Source organism: Plectropomus leopardus, chromosome 5 (assembly GCF_008729295.1).
Source record: "Plectropomus leopardus isolate mb chromosome 5, YSFRI_Pleo_2.0, whole genome shotgun sequence".
In the NCBI taxonomy this organism is placed as follows: Eukaryota; Metazoa; Chordata; class Actinopteri; order Perciformes; family Serranidae; genus Plectropomus; species Plectropomus leopardus.
In genome coordinates, this window is record NC_056467.1 from 29,508,194 (window position 1) to 29,523,299 (window position 15,106).

General features: G+C 36.1%; 2 protein-coding genes across 2 annotated transcripts in view; both read left to right on the forward strand.

Annotated features, from left to right (window-relative positions):
• Positions 1-3,482, forward strand: part of ryr1b (ryanodine receptor 1b (skeletal)) — a 95,801-nt gene extending 92,319 nt beyond the window's left edge. The window contains 3 exon segments of the mRNA XM_042486394.1: positions 26-126; positions 1,352-1,403; positions 1,728-3,482. Of these exon segments, the coding sequence (XP_042342328.1) occupies positions 26-126; positions 1,352-1,403; positions 1,728-1,823 (249 nt within the window). The 3' untranslated portion in view covers positions 1,824-3,482.
• A 3,559-nt stretch (positions 3,483-7,041) lies between these two features.
• On the forward strand, positions 7,042-13,667 carry LOC121943486 (galectin-4-like). The gene is made up of 11 exons (XM_042487007.1): positions 7,042-7,315; positions 8,725-8,813; positions 10,174-10,378; positions 10,857-10,982; positions 11,229-11,264; positions 11,836-11,874; positions 12,037-12,063; positions 12,159-12,188; positions 12,433-12,521; positions 13,036-13,201; positions 13,294-13,667. Exons 1-11 carry the CDS (start codon positions 7,274-7,276, stop codon positions 13,438-13,440), a joined length of 996 nt encoding a protein of 331 aa, XP_042342941.1. The 5' UTR covers positions 7,042-7,273; the 3' UTR covers positions 13,441-13,667.
• The last annotated feature ends 1,439 nt before the right edge of the window (positions 13,668-15,106 follow it).

Consider the following 15,106-nt stretch of genomic DNA (forward strand, 5'->3'; position numbering starts at 1 on the left):
TTCAAACTGTCCTTCCTCCCTCCAGACAAAGTGTTTCATCTGTGGAATAGGAAGCGACTACTTTGACACGACGCCGCATGGCTTCGAGACCCACACCTTAGAAGAGCATAACTTAGCCAACTACATGTGAGTTACCTTTCAGAGTGCAGACGGGAGAACTACACTCTTTTCAATACTATATGTATTTGTTTATTATGTTTTGATCAATTTCCCTCTCTTCCAAAATTCCAGCCTTGAAACCCGTGATTGTATTATGATTTTTTAAATAATAGGCATTACATTTTTACTGTCAAAGCATAGCATAATTAAATTCCCCTTAGTGCTTTTATTAGATTATATGACTATCTTCTTTTCATTTATTTGGCCTCTTATATCCCCCAAATAATTAACAACCTTGTTACTATGTTGCAATATTATCTGCGCCAGGCATAAGCCTGCAAGGTATCATGCATTCGGTGGTGTGTGAGTGTGTGTATCTGTCTTCCGCAGCTAATATTGCAAACCACTGAACCAATCAGCCTAATATTTGTGAGCACATTTATGAATACAAGGATCTGTAATGGTGGCAGTGATTCATATTTGTTTTAAAACATGTTTTATTGACTGTTTTTATACCATCGTTGACAGTTGACTCCTTACTCCTCTTAACTGGCCGGTAGGAGCTGCTAGTTTTCTGGAAATCGTCTCAGCTAAAAACAGCAAGTCTTACCAATTGTTGCAGAACACATTTTGGTGTTCATTGTCGCTCAAAAACTGGCACACATTTTGAAATGAGCATCTGCAGATCAACTACATACCCGATATGTTGTGATTCACCAAAGTCGGGCAGAACATGAGATTAATTAGTCCCTGTTTTTGTTTTCTTCACTTCCATCTTGATTGTAAGGAAGCCAGGAGAGACAGTTCCACCGGGCACAGCTGCACCGAAGTTTTGCCTTGTCTTCAGCACACATTCATGCCACGTGTGGAGCGTTTCGGAAGTGGAGAGTTTTGTTTGCCACATCTTGTAGACAGACAGCATTACAGAATTTGTTGATTATGTAATTTTACCCTGATATTTGTGCTTCTACCATGAGAAAGTAAACAGGCAGTTAAAGGGTTTCCTTTTTTTGAGTGTGTTTATTTCCTACTGTGTTGTGTTGTAGCCTAAAGACAAAGTTAATGCCATTAAAGTCTAGTTATTTCGCGGTTGCCTAAAATCGACAAAGCGCATATTTCTATTAGCTTCTGATGAAATATGTCTGCTGTAATTACAAGAATTATCTAGAGTAGCTGCAATCTGCAATTTACTGAGTGCACTTTTTGAGTTTTTCTCAGTATTTTCCCTTTATTTCCCTTCTTCTTCTTTCAGGTTCTTCCTGATGTATCTCATCAATAAAGATGAAACAGAGCACACTGGACAGGTCGGTAAACACACTGTACATACATGTAAGATATATATAGAAAATGCATAAAAACAGATACAGCCCTCATTGGCTTACTATGTTATTGTTCTTTTTATTTTCTATTGTTCTTGCATTTTAGGTTTACAGGCTCAATAACTGTGTTTTGCCGTATAAATATTTGTGTCCTTGTATATAGTGTTATTTATGTTGCATCATGATTTCAGAGAAACGCTCTGTCGTTCTGCCCTCCTCAGAGATGTTTGGTAAAATGCCAGTAAACTGGATTGATTGTTTTTCTATTTATTAAATTATCCTTATTTTATTTTCATTTTTGTGTTTCAGGAGTCATACGTGTGGAAGCTTTACCAGGAGCGATGCTGGGACTTCTTCCCTGCTGGAGACTGCTTCAGGAAGCAGTATGAGGATCAGCTCGGATAACGTCCTGCATCGTGAACATCTGAAGGAGACGGAGAGGAGAGAGGAGAGGAGAGGAGGGGAGAGGAGAGGAGGGGAGGGAAGCTCACAGAGAGGAAAAGATTAGAGATTAAGAGATTGAACACATCTATGTCTTAGTTTGCCCTTTAGCCTGCACATTTCTCTCCTCCGTTGAAGCTATGCACACTTTGACTGCACTATTACCTGCAGCAGAATGTCGATGGAATAGAGTTGAGAAAAGCAGAGGAAAATTATCAGAGAGGCATAAAAACACACAAGAAGCCAGGGGCCTTTTTTTATTCCGCTACAGATACACTACATGGCCTTTTTGTCTTATACTATACATAGTCTGCCTTGCATATCAATGCATTTATACAAAACGGGCTCTTTCAGTCGCTGCTGCTGTAAACGTTTAGTGCCTATAGCAATGTCACTGCTTTAGCTGCTTTAACACTTTTATTTGAGACTAGAGTGGGTATGTTTTATTTCTGTTGTTTGGGATTTTTTAAAATGTGGCTGCTGCCATATGATATTTCATTTCTGATGTCTGGTGTTTCAGTGAGAGAGCGTTTTTGAAAGAAAATGATTCAGCAGCACACAGTCGTACCTCCGGGATCTCTGAGAGGAGCAGTGAACACTTAAGGCCCCCCTCGCTCTTTTTCTTCCTCTCTCAAGACTTAGAAACTTCAAACAACATCATGAATGAAACTCCTGTTGGACTAACTTGCCGAGATATAAAACTGAGCATCATCTGCGTGCGTGACAAATACCAGTGTGAATCAGCTGTATAGACAAACCCAGTTTGCACTCTGAAGTCTTACACCGCGTCCCTGGATGTATGTGGTCCCCTATCTCCACTGGTGTCTCTGTGCCATATAAAGATAGCGATGATGTACACACATACAGTATAGGAGGATGCCATGGTTATTTATTTATTGTTTGTATGCAGATCAAATCTTCTTAAGACGACCGTTTTAGCCCGTCTGTATTTCCGGCCAACAGTCTGTTTTATGACACTTGATGCACAAATAAGTTTTTGTCAGTGCATTAAAAAAACTAATGAATGTATTTACATTTTGGCCACAGTGTCATGTGTATAACTGAGTAATGTCGAGGCTGCTTAGAGGCCTTTTGATGAAAAATCATATTTTACATAAATCATAGATACATATATTTATTTTTCTTTAGGGCTTTGAAGAATGTGAAGGATCACGTTTCTTTGACTCGAACATGTCGCGTGTCCCGTTTGTGAAATCGAGACTCGGTCTCACACTGAAGAAAATGCCCAGTTTGCAGTCAGATGAGCACATTAGCTTTTGTTTTTGCTAGTTAGGTTTTTACGATAGATATTTTTAGGAATCCAGCATATCAGTTATTTTTCTCAAAGTCACGTGTGATGTGTTGATCTCAGCCGGTTCGGTCTCACTTTGCCTCTCACAGATCAAACTCACAAACATCTCCCATTAAATGTCATGACTCACTTTGTCAGAGGCAGAGCAGTATTTTGTTTGCTGACGACTCTGAAGTGTATGTTTGTCGCTGCGGTCCACTCGGAGGCAGCTGACGGTACGGAGCTGAATGGAGATCACTACTCACTACTGACTGTGTGTCCTCTGACTGAACCCTGTGTTTCAATACAGAATAAACAGATTATTTTAAGGAGAACTGGGACACGTGTCCTCATTTATATCTAAGACTGTGCATGTGTGTGTTTGCATGATGTTGTTGTTCTACATTTGTGAGGACCAGTTTTAGACCTCGAGTGTGAATGAGGACACTCTGTCTGGTCCTTATTAGGTTTTGGTTTAGGTTATGGTTTTGGGTTTGGAAATGCCTTCAGGCTAGGAAACATGCTGGGTCTTTTACCAAATGGAAAATGTGCTAGGTGCTAAGCTTGTGCTTACTGTTACCTTATTTAAACCAAAATTAGCGTGTGCATGCAGGTTTTTCAAACATGGATAAACCTGCTAAATATAGGTGATAGACTCCTTTACAACTGCCAGTGAACACACTGCTGGAGCATACGAGTCTGCCTTTCTCACAGCTGTTGTGTGTGTGTGGGGGGATTGTTTCATTGGTGTGTCTGTGCAACATCACAGACAGCAGCAGGTACAGAGGTCTTTGAGAACTTTTTAGTGGTTTCTTCTCTTTCTACATCTCTAACTTATTCAGTCTCTCTTTCAAGCTTGGTGCAGATGTATTTGGATGTGTGTTTCCACGCTGATTAGGAGGAGACAAACAGTAATTAGTGCCATCACATTATTGCATCTCACCAGTTAAGGAGCTGAAATTACTGCATGCACCCGGGTGTTGTGTTCCCTTGGAGGATGCCGCTTGGTTGTTCCTCGCAACATGAAATGTGGTGCACGTTGCTGCATTCAAAAAGCTCTCAAGGCACAGCTCCTGCAACCTTATAAACAGGCACTTGAGAACACTTGTACGCTGTGATAAATAGTGCACAAAACAGTGTCTGTGTTGGCCCTTATCTGTTATTAAAAGCAAGAATTGTGATTGATGTATCCCTAAGGTAATGTTGTTGCAAGGTTTAGATATACAACATTCATGTAAAAACTTTTGTTCAGGATTTTTTCATCATTATTTGATCCAGTTCAGATTTTTTTTGGATTAAATTCTTCTGGAATATCTCCATAAATGCACAGAGGGACATATTTTATATGCATCGATATCAAAAAAATATTGTGTGCTTTGTAGATGCCATAAAGACAGTGTTTTATATTAGAATTTTACTCCCTGTAATATAGTCTTAAAATATTTTTTTTTCTCCTGATTCCAAAATAAATCTGACACCAAAGGCTCATTATTGGGCCTTTACAGCCTTAATACTTGCACGCAGTACCTTAACCATAACAATCATTTTAAAATGACATCATGAAGATACCCTCTGTCAGACTTATATGTATGTATGTTATATGTATGTATATATTTTACTGGATGAAACATTCCCTCTCAGGCGTCTGTGTTAGTTTCATAGTGGCTTTGGACGAACTTTATCTTAATCAGATATCAAAGGTGGATTGTTACCCTTTGAACAACTGAGGAAACACCCATGTATCACTGGGACTTTCTTTGTTCCCTGAAACATTAAGTATGTGTGTGTATGTGATGTTTACTTTGGACAGCATTTGTTGGAATAACCTACTGCCTGCATGAAGTACTTATATTATGTATGCTCGCAGATTTGAGTGGCAGCTAGGGGTTAGTTGTGTGTGTGTGTTTGCTTTGGGTTGGCAGGCGGGTGGAGATTTTATGAATCATACACAGACTCTCAGAGGAGTAAAAGTATGATATCTGGTTTCTGATTTAATGTGCTGAACAGAGATTATGTCTCTTATACAGACCAACACTTCAGAAAGTTCAGAGTTGATTGTGTTCTTTTTCTCCACTGAAAAAGAAATATTATAACAGTTGTAACTTTTAAGTTGTATAATGTGCGTTGTTCACTTTGTACAATTTAGGAAAAGATATAACGACATAATACTGCAGAAATAATCTAAAAGTAGTGATGGAAACTGAAGAAAGTACATTTCCTCATGTACTTTCGTTAAGTACAAATTTGAGGTACTTTTAATTCACTTAAATACTATAACACATGCATATACTTATATATATATTTACACATATATATACTTTATACATTTTACACACACACCCACACACACACACACACACATATATATACATATATATATATATACTTATATATATACTATATATATATATTACTACTACTCCATTAATATTTTAGAGGGATAGTTTTAAATACCCTACACTCATTCAGCAGCTTTAGGGAGAAGTTACTTCAAAGATTTTATAATAATCTTTAAAAATATGAGCTTATATTAAACTCCCCAACCATACACTGCAAAGAATAGTTCAAATCAGCTTCAGGTACAACAGTAACATACTGAATTATGCACCAGTAATAAATAATACAGCATTATATAATAGTGTAACCCTCTTACGGGCCACTTTCTACATTATTAGTACTTTTGATTCTCATTTATCTCACAATTTATACTTTTACAAAAGTTCTTTAAAAAATAAAACCACAAGGCTCACAGTGTTACAAAACAAATACATCATGTATAATCACAGCAGCTAAAAGGTATAATCAGTCAGGCCCCCCTCACCCCAGCCCCACCCTGCACATACATAGCATAGCAATAACATAGTTATAGTAATAATTATGATATTATAAAATAGAAAAAATAGAGAGATCAGGATAGATTTTAGATTGTTTTAGGAAATCTTATGTTGCACTTTGCATAGTTTGCTTCCACTCTGAAGGGTATCGTAACAGAGTTTGTTTGAGTTCAGATAATAAATAATTTAGGAAAGGGCTCCAGATCTTAAGAAACGAATCCTCAGTATCTCAAACGACAGCACTTATTCTTTCATGAGGTAAGACACTGAAAATCTGGGCTCAGACATGCATTAAAAATGTCACTGAAAATCAGCAAGATTTTCTTTCAGTGACATTTTCAATGCATGACTTTTACTTAACACTTTAATAGGCATTGTAACTGCACAGTTGACATTTTTTTTTTCAGATCAAATTGCTTCACTAATACTTGTTTTAGCATTTTAATTATACTGTAATTCTATTCAGTTCTATTTTTGTGATACTAAATTGACGGTTTGTTTTTTTCCACCATATATTTTTCACGTATTTTGTTTCATTATTATTTTGTATTCATTTTATTTGTTTATTTTTTATATTTATCATGTTTGTTTATTTGTTCATTTTATAAGTTACTCTTATTTTCAGATTTTTGTTATATAAAACTGACAAGTTGTGGTTTATTTGCCATAAATATTATACAGATTATCCTTAATAGATTCATTTTTATTTGTATCTATTTATTTTCTTTATTTCTTTATTTCTTTATTTGTATTGTGTATTTGTGTATTGTATTAAGTCACTTTTATTATATATTATTATTATTATTATATTAGTGACTTTTGCACTTTTTACTATGCATTATACTAGGATTTTATTATTTTTTTCTTAATAATTTTAACATTATGTTTACATATTCCACAGTCTCTAATGTATAAATGTATGCACAGGTATTTCCTTTTATGACTGATGAAGTATTTTCATATTGTAGTATTGCAACTTTTACTTATGTATCAGAGTACTTCTACAGGCTTTAGTCATTGCTTTTTCCTCTCTCATTGCTTCTGTTCTTGCTGCACACACGCGCACAAACACACACTCTGTCTTTTGTTATAAGGTGCCACTCCTCTGCAGGGTCAATGGTTTATTTGCATCGTGTGCCTCCAAAGTCAACATGGTGGTCCAGGCTTGGGTTCGGTCCCCTGCTCTGCCCCTCCCTCACCTCTCTGTATAAAACCAGGCCTCCAGCAGAGATCAGTCCCTGTCAGATCACCTCCTGATTCTCTGCCCGTCCAGCTCACCGTCTGCTGCCATGTTTGTTGCTCCTCCTGGCTACCAGCCCATCTACGGCCCCGTGAGTATTTGCTATGACTGCTGACCAATAATGAAAAATGTTTGTGTGACAGTTGAGACAAAAGAGTACGATCAGGCTGGTGTCTCAGATTTTCAAACTAAATTTTGTTCTTCAGAGGACTTAGTATGGAATTATGTTGCACTCTGGCCAACAATATGATATATAAAATATTTTAAATTTAAAAAGATATCTCATTTATATCATGTGTTTGTTCAGATTAATGACAGTATAATGACTTAAGATTATAGATCTGCTTAGTGGTCATTGCATGCTGATGTAGATTTTTGGGGCTTGACTACCTTCACATAATTCAGTGACTTATTTGTTGAAAACTGCAGCGTGGGTGACAGTTTGTTAGTAAGGTTTGAGTGTGATGTTGACAGTTCATTACATTTGTTTCAATCCCAGTATGTACCAAGGTTATTATACTTAATTAAAACTATACTAAAAACTGAAAGTAGGTGTGAAAAAAAGACTTCAATAAATTGAAGTACAAATTGAAACTAGGCTTTAGATCAGAAAGTAAATGAAAATTGTGTGCTTAGGAAAATAAATAAAATTTAAAAAACATATACAGGAAATGTCTTTAGTTTTAGTCTTTGTCCATTTAGTCAAATTCGTCAACACAAAACAGATGTGGTGCATCTGTTTAAAAATGGTTGATGTTGTGTTTATGTTGTAATATCTATTCTGAACCTCTTCAATCTTGCCCCAAACAAATCTCCCAATAATCTAATAAAAAATATGGTATATACTGACACTAATAAAAACTAAAGTAGGTGTGAAAAAACATTTTATTTAACTAAAATAAAAAAATATATAATAAACTCTAGGGGGAGAAAGACAAAATTTGTTATTTATTTGCAAAACTAACTAAGATAAAATAAAAATATACAGGAAGTTAGAATTAGGCTTTGTCGGTTTGGTCATGTTCTGAGCTTCTTAATTCTTGGCTCTGACCAAAAAAAATAACATATTATAATTTAAAAAACTATAACTAAGAGTGAAACTAATATGAACTCAGTGGGGACATTTTTAAACAATAAAAGCTGAATTAAAACAAGTAAACCAACTTTGGAACTAACTAAAGAAAACTTAATTGAAAACCAAAAAATACAAATTACAACAAAATGAAAAAAAGAAACCCCACAAAACCATAACAACTCTGGTACACACTATGAGGAGGGTCAGAGTACAGTATAGTAAATGTACTTACTGTCCACCACTCTATTCACAAATAGTAACAGTGAAATCAAACTATTGCGCCTTTTTTTTTTTTTTTTTTTTTTTTTTTTTTTTTTAGGGAGACTCTAAATATCTGTATGACTTTTTTTCTGTATACTGTGACTGACAGTTGGTGCCTGTGTGTATTATGCAGTGTTAGTGACTATTTTGTGTCTATTGTACAGAGGATTCCCTACCTGGGGCCCATTTATGGAGGCCTGAGGGAAGGGATGTCCATCTACATCCAGGGCTCCATCCCCGAGGACATCACCAGGTGAGTATAAAAAGCATAAATAAACTTATAAACTTTATAATCTTTCAGTGTGAAATTCATCCTTATAGGGGAAATGTGTAACTTCACAGTGCAGTGTGTGCAGGATTTAGGAGGATATATTGGCAGAAATTTAATAAAATGCAATAACTTTCCCTTTAGTGTATAATTACCTGAAAGTAAGAATTGTTTCGTTTTCTTTACCTTAGAATGAGCCACTTATATCGACATAGAGAGTAAGTCCTTGTTTATGGAGACTGCATGTTACACCACTGTGTTTCTACAGTAGCCCAGAACGGACAAACTAAACACTGGCTCTAGATAAGGACATTTTTATTTTGATGTAAGCCACCATAGTTAGCAGCCCCTCTGTGACGAGCTGAAGAGCATCGTATAGAAGATTGATTTTTAACCTAAAACTTTTTTATTCAGTTTTTTTATATCACTGTGTGTTTTTGAAGAGAAAGAGACCTCTGCAGATATTTATATATCCTTTTTTTAGCCCGGTTAAAGACTCAGTAAGATTTAAAATCTCTATCCAAGAGTGACTTGGCCAAGAGGGCAGCATAGAAACATTATTACAACAATAAACACAACTATCACACATAACAAAGAGCGAGCACAACCTCCTGTTAAAATGCCACACAAAACAATCAAATACATCAATATGTGTACATTTTGATTTCAGTGAGAGTTAGAGTAGCAGTCATATTAACCAAGAGTGCTATTTCCTTGATCTTTAAAAGTGACCTAAATTCCCTGATAGTAATCAGCTCAGGCAGTTTTTAGTCCTTCTGTAAGTTATTCCAAGAAGAGCAGGCAGCTTATTTAAAAGCTTTTTTGACAAGTTCTCATAATTTGGTGTCCAGTTAAAACCTCATGAGCGCTGAACACTGAAGTTTCAGCTGGTTTCAGTCTGCAATCCTCACATCTAGAAGCCACTTATCAACACACCGCTGCTTCAACCAAACACAAAAAAAATGTCCTTTTATATGGGTTTTATGCACAGGGACTTTTTTTTTTTTTTTTTTTTTAATTTATCTCTAACTAAAATCTTTGGACACCATTTGAAAACGGGGGGAACTCCTTGTGTAATCTCACTCTGGGTGGGGCAGGTTTCTTTGTATTGTTGGATATCAAAGCTGATTGCTCACCTGACCCTCCCCTCAGTAATATCTGAGGTACTTTAACAGGCCATTAACAGACAGAGTAAACACTGCACATACCTGACTCTATTGTGACATCTTTCACTCTTTGTGAGGAGAGATTTTTTTTTTTTTTTACAACATCCTTTTTTTTTACTGCCCCACCTGCACTGTTTGTATTTCTAACACTAAACTAACTCCTGCTGCTCCTTTGTCAGGTTCTTTATCAACCTGCTCTGCGGAGAGTCAGATTCCAGCGACATTGCCCTCCACTTCAACCCCCGATTTGATGGCTGGGACAAAGTGGTCTTCAACACATGTCAGGACGGATCCTGGGGGTCTGAGGACAAGATTCGTGATATGCCTTTTTGTAAAGGCCAGTCCTTTGAAATGGTTATCATGATCACATCACAGGGCTATCAGGTCAGACCAAGCACACAGCCACACATACATTGGATAGCACTTTACTTTAACCCCCCTATTTATTTACACGCACTAAACATTTAATACATTGACTATAACAGGCATTAATATAAAATATCTGCTTATAAGTAGCTTCTAGCGTGTTATAAACCATGTGTTGTATATTCAAATCGTGCCTATAAATAGCAGGTTAACCCCTTTAAATCTGAGAAACTTGTCTTGAAGATGGCAATCAGCACCACAAGAAAAGTGATGTCAATCCAGGATTCAAAGGGTTAAAGTAAACTGTTACCTTTTTAATAAACTGAAATTTAGCCAACATCTATGTTTTGCCTTTTGGTTTGCTCCAATAATTGCAGTTCTGATAGTTAGAATATCTACTTAAAGAGATTTATTCTACATAAATATTCATTGATGGAGCATATATACTGTATGCCTCTGCACACTCTGCTTAACATTTGACATCATCCCGTTGTAGATCAAAGTCAACGGGAACGACTTTCACACCTTCGAACATCGCCTCCCTCTGCAGAGAGTCTGTGCCATGCAGATCGCAGGAGATGTTTCCATCCAGACGATTAACGTCATCGGGGTGAGTCTTTCTGTCCCTGAAGCTTTCGGATTAATGCTTTGGGTTTTGCTGGAGCAAATAAATTCAGCAGCATATTAAACCATGAATAACGGATTTTTAATGTTTTCTGCCTCTGAGTGCTCAAGGAGTAAAACTGTGTTAAAGTGCTTGCTTTGTTTTTATTTTTCTAGGTTTGGATTGTTTTATACAACTCTTTCTATGCACTTGGCAAAGTAAAATTTGTCTTTTTAGTTTTACATTTCAGTTTGGTCTTTTTAGGGAGGAATGGGAGGCGGAATGGGAGGCGGAATGGGAGTAAGAAGACCTAATTTAAGTGTAAAATAATACATTCGACATACTATTATCCAGGATTTATTATGTTTATCACTGTTCAACAGGGAGGATACCCAGGAGGGTGGCATGGGGGTATGTTATTATTGTCTTTAAATGGAGTTTCCTTTAAATCTGTCTGGAAATAAACTAAATATAGTTTCCATTAACCCTTAGTTCTTTCATTGATACCCAGGGAGGATACCCAGGTGACATGGGAGGAGGAATGGGAGGAGTAAGTACCTTTCATTTGTTCATGACAGGACTGTCATAATATTTTCAAGTGTCAAAAGATAATAAAATACATTATTTAAAAGAATATAACACATTCACCATTTTTCAACAGGGATGCTATCCAGGCGGTGACATTGGGGTGAATACATTTTATTTCTACTCTTCATCTGCTCAAAATTTTAATTAATTTATTTAAATAGTGTCCATTACATTATAAAAATACAGAAAAAAACTGAGCTAACTCACAATAAATCATAGATCAAATAAATCACAGAAAAAAATCCACATTAAATTTTCCGTTTTAAAAAATGTGTCTTCACAGGGTGGATATCCAGGAGGTGGCATGGGAGGTGGTATGGGGGTATGACACAACATTTTTATTTTCATTTTGTATTATATACCTGTCATATTATTTTATACTATACTAAGCCAAACTAATTTGTCTTGTGTAAGTTAAGCTACAGTTTGTATGTAACCTATAAATTTTTTATTTAGTGGATTAACTTTTTGTTTTTGCTGACAGGGAGGATTCCCAGGATCAAACCTGCCGGTGAGAATAATACATGATTACATAAAGCTGTCTGTGTATGTTTTCTTACCACTGTTAATCCAATTTAAATCTTGTATTTGTTAATCTCATTATAGGGCATGGGCGGGCAGCCTGTCTACAACCCTGTAAGTAAAATTTCAAGTTTTAAGTCAGTGTCACATTAAAAAGAACTTCCTGTATTCCAAACCAGAGGGAGACTCAAAAAAGGAAGCCTCGTTTGAGTGTTTTACATGTGAGGCAGCTGTCGGCTGCATCTTGTCTCTGGCTTTTACAGATTGATCATGTATTTGGGGCGTAGCACCCTGTCCGATTCCACCCTGCCTCTACTGGTCTTTTGTTAATATGTCTCCTGTCTTACTGTGTTTTTAGTCTGTGCCGTACTCCAACATGATCCCAGGAGGGATGTACCCAAAGAGGACCATCATCATCAGAGGCATGGTGCCCTACGGAGCAGACAGGTGTGTGTTTGTGAGAATGCACACTCTAAAATTACAGCATTTTAGTTTTTCTATTGATTCTTTTATTCTGGCTTAATTTTGTTTGTTTATATTATTAATACTATTATTTCTGTGTTTACTTCTAATATTCTTAGCATTGCATTTATTTATTCATTATTTATTTATATTTCTTTCTCTCTTGTTTAATTTTACTTTACATTTTGTCTTGCCTTATTTTGGCATTATTGTTCAGCTCTTATTATGGCTCTTAACAATAATTATAATGATAATAATACTGATAATTATTAGTTTTATATTCTTATATTATATAATAATAATAATAATTATTAATTATTATATATTATTATTATTACTATTATTGTTGTTGTTATTGTTATTATTGTTATTATTATTGTTGTTATTGTTGTTATTATTTATTATATATAATGATGATAATAGTTGTTATTATTATTGTTATATTTTTTACTTCTTTTTTTTAAACTATCATGATTACTCCTGTGTCTGTGTGTTGCAGATTGAGCATCAACTTTGTGGTGAGCAGATCTCGGGACATCGCTTTCCACATGAACCCCCGGGTGAGGGAGGGGACTGTGGTGAGGAACAGCTTGATGGGAGGAGACTGGGGTCAGGAGGACAGAGAGCTCAGCATGAACCCGTTCATGGAGGGACAATACTTTGATGTAAGTACACAGTCTTAATATTCAGTCCTGTGTGTTCTGCAGTTTTTTGGATGGATTGGCCGATTCTTGATTTTTCTCTCTTTGTTTCTCAGATGTCCATTCGCTGCGGGAACCAGAGGTTCAAGGTGTTTGTGAATGGGCAGCACTTGTTTGATTTCTTCCACCGCCTGCAGTCCTTCAGTGAGATCGACATGCTGGAGATCGAGGGTGACGTGCAGATCTCTTACATCCACTTCTGAGACCACACACACCTCTTGTTCTGTAATTTGGGGCACATTTCACATAAAAAAAGCACCAAAGTAATGTGCTTTCTGTAAAACAATCAGTGGTTTAAATAAAAATATTCCTCCAGTTTAGTGTATTCACTGGTTGCAAAGCTTAAACATAAACAACTTTTTGGATATTTTAAGGGAAAGGATATTTTTGCTAATTACCTAATACGGTCACATCAACTATGTTACTCATGAGCCCCATGCTGGACTACATAGTGGATAACATAGTTTAATAATTTTCCCATAATATCAATTGTGTGCCTACTGTGGCTGACAACATATCATTACATAAACTATACCTTTTGTACATTATTCATCTGTCTCACGTGTTTTTTGTGTATTGGGCTGTATTGTTGACTTAATAAACATGTCAGTAACTCATATGACATCAAAGCTCAGTCATGATGAACACATTTATTTTATACAAAATACTGTAGGTACTGTTATAAAACTTTGTTTACAAATCATGACAGTGACAATATAAAGGCAATTATGGTACAATCTTCTCCCAATTCAACAAACCAGGAGATTTACAATCCACACACACATTTATTGTAATGCACAATACTGGCTCTCTGAAGGCACTGAGGGGACGTTTTAAAGCTGAACTGACTTTAATCATGATGTTTTTGCTGGAGTCTGCTTGGAAGCTCAATTTTTCTTTTGTCTAAAGACCGTGGATGGGTTAGGGAATGGGCCCTACTGGGCACAGGCCGAGGGGCCTCCCTCGCCTTCACCTGCATAATGACAATCAAATTAACACACGCTGACCAGGAAGAGACACAAAATGGCCACAAAGAAACATAAAACAACTACAAAGAGATGCAACACAGCTGCAAAGAGACTCACAACAACTATCAAAAGGGGCAAAGCAACCGCAAAGAGCCAAAACAAAGACCACAAAGACACATAAAATGACTACAAAGAGACAAAAAAAGACTAGCAAGAGACAGACACAAAATGACTATAGAGAGATACAATACCACCACAAATAGACACAAAAATTACCAAAAAGAAACATAAAATCACTAGAAATAGTAGGAATAGACAAAAGCAGGCCAAGAAAAAAAGACACTAAACAACTACAAAGAGATGCAAAACAGCTACAAAGAAACCCAAAAAGTCTGCATTTAAACAGGTGAAGTATTTGTATAGAACTAATTAGTGCTTCAGTTTCAGCACCACTCTCCGTAGTTCGCAAACAAGGTATCACTCAATGAGTATACAGTACCAAAGGTTTACCAAATGTACTCTTAATCTTTACAAATATTTTCAGTAATGCTACAGGTTTAAAATATCACTGTATACTGCTTCATTTATAAGTACCTTTGATGTATAGAGAAAACACAGCGCCTCATATTCTCCCAAAATGTGTGTCGTAATATGGTCCATTCCAATGATGAAATCACAAACTAAAGCAAATATATATATATATATATATATAAAGTGTTTGTTTATATATAAAAATAAGTGCATGCATGATGCAAAGTTGCAGCTGGTGAACCTTGAGGCAGAAAAGCAGAGGTTTTGTTGAACACACTTGCTGCCTTTTTTTGGTTGTTTCTGTATTTTTTTTCTCAGTGTTTTTTTTTTTGTTTTTTTTTGTTTGCAGCTTTTTTTTGTGCTAAACACT